Source organism: Coturnix japonica, unplaced genomic scaffold (genome assembly GCF_054131305.1).
Source record: "Coturnix japonica strain WE unplaced genomic scaffold, WE-NBRP24 Scf040, whole genome shotgun sequence".
Lineage (NCBI taxonomy): Eukaryota > Metazoa > Chordata > Aves > Galliformes > Phasianidae > Coturnix > Coturnix japonica.
The window spans coordinates 456,873-467,834 of NW_028188943.1; the positions used below are offsets into that span (position 1 = coordinate 456,873).

At 46.3% G+C, this 10,962-nt stretch overlaps 1 protein-coding gene across 1 annotated transcript; it reads right to left on the bottom strand.

Annotated features, from left to right (window-relative positions):
- Nucleotides 1–9,406: 9,406 nt before the first annotated feature.
- Nucleotides 9,407–10,372, bottom strand: LOC146752888 (olfactory receptor 14A16-like). Its single transcript, XM_085531007.1, has one exon. It carries the CDS (start codon nt 10,370–10,372, stop codon nt 9,407–9,409), a length of 966 nt encoding a protein of 321 aa, XP_085387133.1.
- Between the last annotated feature and the right edge of the window lie 590 nt (nt 10,373–10,962).

Below are 10,962 nucleotides of genomic sequence, written 5' to 3' on the forward strand. Positions count from 1 at the left end.
CAGAAATATGGATTGATTCTGTCCCTTCATGACTGGAGGGCATTAGGGTGCACTGTGCACCGATATCCACCAGCGCCTTATATTCCTGTGGTTCTGATGTGCCAGGCCATCGAATCCACACAGTCCAATAAACTCTATTATCCCTTTCCCTCCCCTGACTGAGGGCAGGGCCCCTCTATTGGTTACCTGTGATGACTGGAGCAACTCCACTGGTGGTTGGTATGTCTAGTAGTTCTTTCACCCGTGCTCGTAGTGCAGACATGGGCTGATCATGCGACTTCCTCATGTCTTCTCCACGGTCACGTAGGTAGCGCCACATGGAAACACGCGGTGCAATCGTACTGTTGTTCTTTGCTCGAGCTGGGAAGCGTGTGCGTTTAACAGCTGAGACTTTTGATGATGCAGGTGGGGAGTAGGACTGGACTAGTTTGATCAGATCCTTCATTAGACCTGGTGGCCCGTATGAGGATTGACCTTCATCAGTTGTTTCTGATACTGTTACGGGATCATTACAATTAGTTGATGGAAACAATTTCTTGCACATTTCATCTACTCGGTTTTCTAGCCGTGAGATGGCAGAAACTGCGGCATGCAGTTGGGGGAGCTGCTGATCGGTGGTTTGAAGCATTATAATCAGCTCAACAACTCGGGGCCATCTGTCCATGAATCCTTTAGATCCTGATACCAATGACTGTGCAATTCTCTCTGGTGCTGTACTTGTGATTTTCTGCCACATGTCAGGATCGGCCCTCACTCTCTCTGGGTCAAGTTCGCTTGGACCAGGGCTGTACAACATTTTCGCCATGGCCAATTCCCTCAGGCGCTGAATACCTTTTTGGACGGTATTCCAACTATCAAATTTAGGCTTCAAAGCATCCTTATAGGGGTACCTTTCTCTCACGGCTTCTAACAGCCGCAACCAGAGAGTAGCAGCTCCATCCGAACATCTGCTAATCCCTCTGTCGATACCTGCATCTTGGGCAATGCTTCCTAGTTGACGAGCTTCATTACCATCTAGAGACAAGCTGTTGGCCCCGTTGTCCCAGCAGCGAAGCAACCAAGCAAGGATACCTTCATCTTGACGCCGTGTGAACTCCTTTCTTGAGCCTTGGATTTCAGTCACCTTCAGAGGTCGACAATAGGTGATTTCCTCCTCATCATCAGTCTCTTCTTCATGCCTCTTGGTTTTTGCCTTTGCTTTTTTCGGTACTGCTCCATGCCCGGCACCTGGGTCTTCTGCTGCCCCCCCCTGTGCTTCTCCTTCTTTTCGTTCTAGACGCATGGACACCCGTTTCCATTTCTTGCCTTCCACAGGGGCAACTGATATTGCTACTGATGCCTCCTGTGACTGATCAGAATTAACTTGGGCTTGAATCTCAGATCGGAAACTCTCTCTCTCCAGAATAGTATGATACAAAGCACGGTATGCATAAGCCAAACCCCACATAAGGTTTACCTCCTTAGATCTCTGACCCAAATACTCACTTAATTTCTTAGGGTCCCTTAGGTGTTCAAGAGTGAAATCCCATGACACTGCGGGTCCCCATGCTTCTAAGACTTTTCCTAAACCTTTCCATATTCCCTGCCAGTCATCATTCTCTGGTTCTGGAGGAGACTTCCGCATAGAACGAATGCATAGGAACATATATGCATGCATTGATAGTGATAACATGAATGCAAGTATGAACCCTATCTCAGTTATTGAAAAGCGTGTGGAAATCTGAGAGTACAACCTAAATAAAAAGGGTTTTTTTAGCCTGTACAATGAATTAAACATGGTGGTGTTTGTAAAATTGCCTGTTCCATCTGGGATGCAAGTATTTGTAAAATTGCCTGTTCCATCTGGGATGCAAGTGTTTGTAAGATTCACAATTCCATCTGGGGTGTAGATGCCAAAATTCTGACCATACCACATCTCGTAAAAGTACCAGGCAGGTGTCTCCATCAGTATCCACCTTATTAGGCTATATATCTGCACAATTCCACAACACCAAATTATGGTGTTAATAGTTGACCAATACTTTAAGAAGATCATAATTGCTTTCAATCCCTTAAACAGAGCAACTGGGATGAAGAGTGGATTCATAGCTGGCAGGCTCTGTAAAAGTCAGAGCTAGCTAGTTTTGCTCTAAGGGAGAAAGAAATCCCTTTGTTTTCTACACAAAAGTTAGATAGCAGTGCTGAGAATGTGCAGCAGCCCTTAATGTTGACAATTTGTCTGGTATTTCAAGGTCACGTTCTCCGTGAGCAGCTACGGAAAGATAACACTCCCAACACTCCCGTAACGAAGCTCTTTAAGAGCAAAGAGAGAGTTGTTCTAAAAGCTAAAAAGCTCTATGCCCGCATTCTCCACCAAAAAATCTGTCACGGGTTACTTAGATTTACCTATGCCCGTGACAGGGGAAGCCACCCCACGCCCCCCCCCCAGGGCCCGGAAAGGAGGGGGAAAAGGGGAGTGGGATAAAACAGCGACAATCTAAGGAGGAAAAACTTATTTTACTAAATATGATATCGAAATACAAGATAACACAATATAATATAATTAAGGCTAACAAAATCGAACGAAACAGAGAGAGAGAGTCTCCGAAAACCAAGAGGCCTACTGTGAACTCCAGGCGACACGGCTGGAACGCTTCCCACTCTCCGAGAAGTTCGAGAGAAGAAGGAGGGCACTCCAGCCTGGGAACGAGATTATATAGAGTCCTGGTCCCGTGACTTATTGTTACTCCTGTTGTTCTCTGGGATATGTAGTCTTCTTCTGTGGACTGCACATTCAACAGAAGTATCCATACTTGACATGATGTTATGATGTGGAATACTGATAGCAAAATTACAAAATTACATAACCATGACACCTGAAGAAGATAACAAGATGGCATAAGGCACAGGAGATTCTTTAGGTTATAATGGGCCCCAGGGCACATTTGATGCTGAGTCGATCAACCTCCAGTGCAGAGAGAAGTTTGCACAAAGTGCTCAACAAGACAAAGTCAGAAGTAACAGTGAAGTTTCTTGGAGTATTAATGGGCCTACTGAGGAACATTAACAAGCAAGCTTCCCAAGGGACTTGTTAGAGAAGATAACTGGAAGCCATGACTACAGGCAGGCAAAGGCACTGGCATGCTAAGAAACCTCTCCTTTGCCTTACGAAGCAGACAGGTCAAGCCCTGATTACAAGACCAGTGGTAGAGAGATCCTGTCTCTCATGTTGGCTCCGGGCATTTCCTGGGGCAATGGGTTGGAATTTTGTATGATGTTAAATGAAAGACATGGGGACAGAAGATCCCAGGCTCTACATGTGATGCAAGGACGCTGTGAGGTTCATGTCCCATATGAGACCTATGTTTCATTGCAGGATGTGAGCAGGGATGTGAGAAGGGCCCAGTGTGAACAAGCAGTCAATCCCTGTGAAACTCTGAACTTCAGATCTCTCAGTTCCAGTGCCCTCCTTTGCACATTCTCCCAGAGTTTGAAGTCCTTTATGTTCTGCGGTGCCCAGAAGTGCACCTAGTGCTGCTAGTGAGGCAGCAGCAATGCAGAGCAGAGAGGGATGATCCTTTCCCTCACCCAGCTGGCAATAAGTTGCTTCATGCACTCCAGGGGACCATTGTCTTTCCTGGCTGCCTTGGCAAACTGCTGACTCAAATTCAGTGTGATGCTGACCAGCACCCCAACCCTTTCCAGTCAGACTCCTCTCCAGTGTCCCATATCCAGTCAGTGTGTATGTCCAGCGTTGCCCCTACCCAGGTGCACAATCAGGCACTTGTTCTTGTTATACTTTATGCACTTGGTGCTTAGTACCAACTGGTACCCAGTTCTCTGACTTGTCCACATCTCTCTGCAAGTCCTCTCCACCCTCAGTGGAGGCAACAGCACCTCCTCATCTGGTCTTATCAGCAAACTTGCTCAGAACATCTTCTAGTCCTGCATTCAAGTCATCTGCATAAACATGAAAGGAAAGTGGCCCCAAAATGGAACCCTGGGGACCCCGACAGTGACCATCTACCAGCCTGATGGAACCCACTGACTATAATCTATTGGGACTGACCTACTGGCCAACTGCTCACCCACCACGTTGTGTTTCTGTCTAGCCATATGCAGAACATTCTGTCCAGAAGGTTGTTGTGAGAAACAGTATCAAAATTTCCACTGAAATCCTCAAGGATTACATCAACTGGTCAACTTGGTCAACTAAACGGATAACTGTGTCACAAAATGAGCTTAAATTAAACAGGACCTTCGCCTCACAAACTTGTGTTGGCTGCGACCAATGACAGAATTGTCCTTCAGCTGTTTTTCCATAACGCCCACCATCATTTTCTCCATAATTTTACCAGGCTCTGGACTGACAGCTCCATAATTGCCCATGTCATCTTTCTTGCTCTTCCTTACAATGAGACAACATTTGCCAGCTTCCTGTCAGCTGGCATGACCCTAGACTTCTTTAGATGCAATTGAAATGAGAGCCCAGAGCACACTAATGTGTCATCATTGAAAGAAAGTAGATGTGCCATAGCTTTGCAATGCCTTGAACTCCAGAGTATGCCACAGATGGAGCAGAGGGGAAGATTTGCCTCTTCTGTAGTGAACTCATTCATTTGGTAAGCAGAATAACACTACCTGATACACGGGGACTGTGTCTCCACTATTCTCTGCTCAGCTCACAGGGCAGCGGTGCAGGTTGTTGCTCTCATGTCAGTGCAGGTAAACTCACTTTAACCCTTTTTCCTCTGTAAATGCTTCCTCTGTTTCTATGCTCAGATACACTTCCACATTCCCTCAAGTACACTTTCATATATAATTAACAATTACACTTTCTTATACCATCTAAACAGTTTGTCAAACAGTACAGTTCTTCAGTGCACATAAACTCCCTTAATACAGTCTGTATTCTTCAGTTAAAAACACTCTGCCACAGAACCAGCACTGATTGAACCACCTCCCTCACACACTTCCTCACAAGCAGTACATAGTATTACATAAATGGGTTGACACTCATTGGTCAGGTGGAATGTACACCTCTCCTCAGGACAATCTTACTAATCTACAGAGTACAAACTCCCATCTTCTTACATACAAGCAGAAAGTACTTATGAGTGGACAGACAACACAGTCTTTCACTTTGTCCGTGTCTGGCCATTTCCCTCACAGGAGGAAGGAAACATGGATCGGGACTCGGCACTCACCCTGCAGCTGTTCTGTGTCTCACTCACACCACACTCACTCTGACATTTAGATCAAAAACCATGGTTTATTCATACTACACAATGCTGACAACGTTTTCTAGCTGGAATCTTAATAACACTCATACTCTGGTCGACCAGTTGCAAACGTTAATGTTTTTCCCAGAGTCGGCTTGACACACGGTACCAAACACTTAAAGCAGATGATAATATTGAACATACAACCTATAAGCCCCATGATTACACCTTGGAGAACCCAGGCTACCATTTGACAGGCTATCCACTATATCCCATACCCGTAGGAGAGACCAACCTAGGTCCCTCCTATTGCCAACCACCTGGGAGAGAGTATTTGTTCTTGTTTCCATTCATATGACATACAGTTCCCTTTCATAGGAACTCACCCAAGGAGTCTTCCTACCCCAGCTGGCAACCAAAGCCATGAGCTCACCTCCCTGTGAGCAGCACGTATGGCTGTAAACTGTGTAGGATGTCTCCTCAAGACATATGGCTCCACTTACCATACACATACCTGGTCCACCTATGGGTGGTCCTTGTCTGTCCCTGCAGTGATCAGGTGAGGAAGGGAGTCCTTCAGAGAAATCTCAGGGTGCGCCAAAAGTGTCTCCCTCTCAGCTGGTCCTGCAGCAAACAGAGCTGGTCCCACCTGGGCCGCCAAATTGACTACAGGAATTGAACTCTATAACCTCTATAACTGATACAGTCTCCCATGACATACTTATACCAAAGTTGAGGAAGTATGGGATAGGTGAGTGGACAGTGAAGTGGGTCGAGAATTGGCTGACTGGCAGAGTGCAGAGGGTTGTCATTGGCGGTGCAGTGTCTGGCTGCAGGGCTGTAACTAGCGGCGTCCCCCAGGGGTCTGTGCTGGGTCCGGTCTTCTTCAACATCTTCATCAACAACCACCCTCAGCAAGTTTGCTGATGACATGAAGTTGGGAGGATTGGCTGACACACCTGAAGGCTGTGATGCCATTCAGTGAGACCTGGACAGGCTGGAGAGCTGGGCAGTAAGAAACCGGATGAGGTTTAACAAAAGCAAGTGAAGAGTCTTGCACCTGGGTAGAAATAATTGCATGCACCAGTACAGGCTGGGGGAAGAGCTGCTGGAGAGGAGCTCTGCTGAGAGGGACCTGGGCGTCCTGGTGGATGACAGATTGACCATGAGCCAGCAGTGTGCCCTTGTAGCCAAAAAAGCCAATGTCATCCTGGGGTGCATTAAAAAGAGCGTGTCCAGCAGGTCAAAGGAGGTGATCCTCCCCCTCTACTCTGCCCTGGTGAGGCCTCATCTGGAATATTGTGTCCAGTTCTGGGCTCCCCAGTACAAAAAAGACAGAGATCTCTTGGAAAGAGTCCAGCGGAGGGCCACAAAGATGGTGAAGGGCCTGGAGCATCTCCCCTATGAGGAGAGACTTATGGAACTGGGTCTGTTTAGCCTTGAGAAAAGAAGGCTGAGAGGGGACAGGATCCAGGTTAATAAATACCTGAGGTGTGGGGGTCATAGTGGTGAGGCTGGTGTCTTTTCAGTAATGCGTGGGGACAGGATTAGGGGTAATGGGATGAAAGTACAGCATAGGAAGTTCTGCACTAATGTGTGCAATAACTTCTTTATGGTGAGGGTGACAGAGCACTGGAACAGGCTGCTCAGGGTGGTTGTGGAATCTCCTTCTCTGGAGATATTCAAGACCTGCCTGGATGCCGAGCTGTGCAACGTGGTGTAGGGAACCTGCTTTGGCTGGGGGACTGGACTCAATGGTCTCTGGAGGTCCCTTCCAACCCCTACAATTCTGTGATTCTGTGAATATCATGGGGTGGTTTGGATGGGGAAAGACTACCCCTTTGAATGACCTTTTGTCAGGGCATGTCCTGGGATTCCTAGGATCCTCAAAATGCAGCATTGCTTCTGTCACTGAAAAATGGGGCCCTGTGTGGGACGGAGGGAGGGTCCATGAGTCCCTGGCCCACCTGACTGAGTATTTCCATGGTCTTAGCAAAGACATACTTACAACTTGAGAATGACAGTTAGCTGCGTTCATGGTGGCATGGCCACTGCTGATGGCCTTGAACTGTCTGAACATAACTGAAGAGGCTCAGGCTGATGGAAATCAGCTATTGAATGACAGTGTTGAAAAACTGGAAAGACAGGTGGCAGTTTTGATGGGAAAAAAACCTAATTCAATCATTCTCCTATGGAAGGAGACAATATTCAGCAGACAGGCCTTTCTACCCACAGCTCAGCATGTTCTGCCATCCGAAAAGCAAGGCCTCTTGTCAAGCTTAGCTATTTCCCTTCTCAGTGTATTCTAGCACCACTGATACCCACTGGTATCCTCCTGTAGAGTGCCATCATATTGTCATCATCCAAAGGGAAAACCCACACAGCAGAGCATACAGCACTACACCCATGCTCCAAATATCCGCCTGAAAAACAAAAAGACAAGCTTACAAACCTGAAGCACCTCAAATGGCTTCCTGACAGACTGGATTGTCTGCCCTTGCCAAAGCCCACATATAGCCCATGAAAAGCTGGCTCTTTCCCTCAGGAAATAAAACGTTATCGTCCCAGAGAAATCATATAACCCTCATTCAATTGCCCTTCCACTCAGGTTAGAGCACTACTAAAACCAGCATCTTCATCTTAGCTCATCACACTGCTGCAGTTCCTTTTACAAGGATTTCACTGGCAAAAATGAAATCAAAGCCGTCACAAGGGATTTAGCACAGTTACGTGTTACTGGCTACGAGAGCTGTCAGCACAGTCACCTGTCAGGCTTTGCTGCTGTTCTATTTATGTATAGGCACAACAAGGTTCAGCCACCTCACAGTGCAGTTCTCACTTTGACTGTAAAGAAAAAGGAGGCTTGAAAAGCAGTGTGTAGAAAACAAAGAAACAAGAATTAGAACAGTGGGGCCATGGCACTTGTAGGAATTGCTCCGCCTTTAACAGCGATTCAAGAAGGATGAGGGCATTCCAAACCAGACCAGTTTGGACAGATTAACAACTGCAAGTAGTGGGTTCCAAAATTCCAGACATGAAATCAAAGCTGGAAAAACTCTTTGCATTTACATCTCTCAATTTTTAGTACATTGTGCATTACAACGGAAACAATTCTTCACATACAACTTGGAAGCTAAAGACAAGTCTGACAAAACAGACTGCACAGAAATGATGGATAATGAACAGAGCAAATTGCTCTTTCAAAAACTTAGTAATAGAAAGAGATCTCTGAAGTTGCTGTTCTGTAGAGACCCAAAGCAGTCGCTTGAGACAGTTCAGGATTAGCCAGAGACAAACCAGCCAGCTGTGTGAACTGAGACCAATTGCAATTTTCCAGTCTGTGGCCACTGACAGCTTCTGAGAGCTACCAAGCGATGCAACCTAGCAGAATTCAGAAGGGAAACCAAGAGAGCCTACCTGAGCTCCACTGCCTTTAAATGCTCTGTGGAGACATTTGGGTGATTTTGCATGGCTGAAGCAACTCTTTATTGCTTTGTATTACTGCAATCATCTTGCTTGTTTTAATGTACGTTGAAATGAGGTGTGTATTACGGCAGTGTAAAACCAGTGGGAATAGCTATGAAGAATACAAAATGAACAAGCTAAGACAGAAAGTGGAGAGCAGAAGTTATTTGAAATCTTCCCTTTCCCAGAATGTAGTAATCAAGCAAAAGTATTTGTAAAGTCCAAGAAAAGAGGGATTGAGTTCGAACAAGGGGGCAATCTAAGACTTAACTATTGCAGAGGGGCTTGGGTAAGCAGGATGTCAGGTCAGATAAGAAAAGAATATTTTGAAACTCCACTGTCAGCGTTACAGGGAACACTGGGCAAGGGACCAGCTGGAAACGGTTGCAGGCTGAAGTCAATGCACAGTTTGATGAACAGCTGTGTGCTTCCGGCTGGATTGTGGGCTTCTGAGAACATCCGACCCCGACAGCTCCAGAAATGTCTCAAGGAGGACAGACAGAGTCACTGCACATCCTTAATTTTTTTAAGGTTCATGGAGAGCCTAATTCATTATGTACAGTGCGTCTGGGCTACACTAAAAAGTTACAAGCTGAAGAGGAATTGATTTGAATAATGACATTTTAGTAAAAAGCATTACAGTATTTAAAAAAAAAAAAGAATAAGATTTAATACATTACACTTATAAAAATCGATTGAAACAAAATAAAACAAAGAGTTTGCAACAGTAAAAAGCTGCATTATATGTCATGAATTCCAATAGACGAGCAATTCACTGCCTTTAAAACACATCTGGTTATCACTTCCCTCATAGCATTCTTGACTTCGTGGTTCCTCATGCTGTAGATGAGGGGGTTTACTGCTGGAGGCACGACTGAGTACAGAAGTGCCACCATCAGGTCCATGGATGGGAAGGAAATGGACAGGGGCTTCAGGTAGGCAAAAAAGCCAGTGCTGAGAAACAGGGAGACCACGGCCAGGTGAGGGAGGCACGTGGAGAAGGCTTTGTGCCGTCCCTGCTCAGAGGGCATCCTCAGCACAGCAAGGAAGATCTGCACATAGGACACCACTATGAAAACGAAGCACCCAGAAGCTAAAATGACACTAAAAATGAGAAACACAACTTCCCTGAGATTTGATTCTGAGCAGGAGAGCTTGAGGATCTGGGGGATTTCACAGAAAAACTGGTTGACAACATTGCCTTGGCAGAGAGGCAGTGAAAATGTACTGGCAGTGTGCAGCAGGGAGTAGAGAACCCCAGTGCCCCAGGCAGCTGCTGCCATGGTGGCACAAGCTCTGCTGTCCATCAAGGTCCCGTAGTGCAGGGGCTTGCAGATGGCAACGTAGCGGTCATAGCACATGATGGTGAGAAGCGACAACTCTGCTGAGATGAAGGAGAGAAAGAAAAAGAGCTGTGCAGCACATCCTGTATAGGAGATGGCCCTGGTGTCCCAGAGGGCGTTGGCCATGGCTTTGGGGAGAGTGGTGGAGATGCAGCCCAGGTCGAGGAGGGCCAGGTTGAGGAGGAAGAAGTACATGGGGGTGTGCAGGTGGTGGTCGCATGCTATGGCTGTGCTGATGAGGCCATTGCCCAGGAGGGCAGCCAGGTAGATGCCCAGCAAGAGCCAGAAGTGCAGGAGCTGCAGCTGCCGCGTGTCTGCCAACGGCAGCAGGAGGAACTCGCTGATGGAGCTGCTGTTGGGCATCTGCTGTTGTTGTGCTTGGAGTCCTGCTCAGAGTGCAGAAGATAATGACAAGTCCAGACCATTCTCAGAGACACTCCTCCTGCAATAATATAAAATGTTTTCATTCTCCTACAACAGTGTACATTTAGCACCATTACCTGCATTTAATTTCATGTTGTTCAGCATTTCTTAAGCAGAAGCAGTATATGGAGCTCTAACCTTCCTCTTATTTTCTTATTCCTCCTCCCTGGATATTTTCATGTGCTTCATGTCTCATATCTTTAACCCAACTGCTCTTGGAGCCCCAAAACAGCCTCTGTGCCATTCAGTGTAAATTCTATAAAGCTGCCTGCTTGCAGGTTAATTATTCATGTCTACTGAAAATAGGGATATTTTCAATTGGTTCCATCCTTCAGGAAATGGGATACTGAGAGCACATCATGTGTGACTGTTGTCAAAACAAGCAATTGATTGAAGAAAAATTCTCAGAGCTGTGACAGCCCCTTTTACATTTCTGCCTCCAATCCTTTCTGCGTTCCCCCAGAACAGGAAATTGAAACCCGCTGCATTGGCTCTGCTCTTGCAAAGTACCCTCAGAAACATACTGTTGT

Excerpts from the sequence above, each read along its gene's own strand:
- LOC146752888 (XM_085531007.1), bottom strand. The coding sequence starts at position 10,372 with ATGCCCAACAGCAGCTCCATCAGCGAGTTCCTCCTGCTGCCGTTGGCA.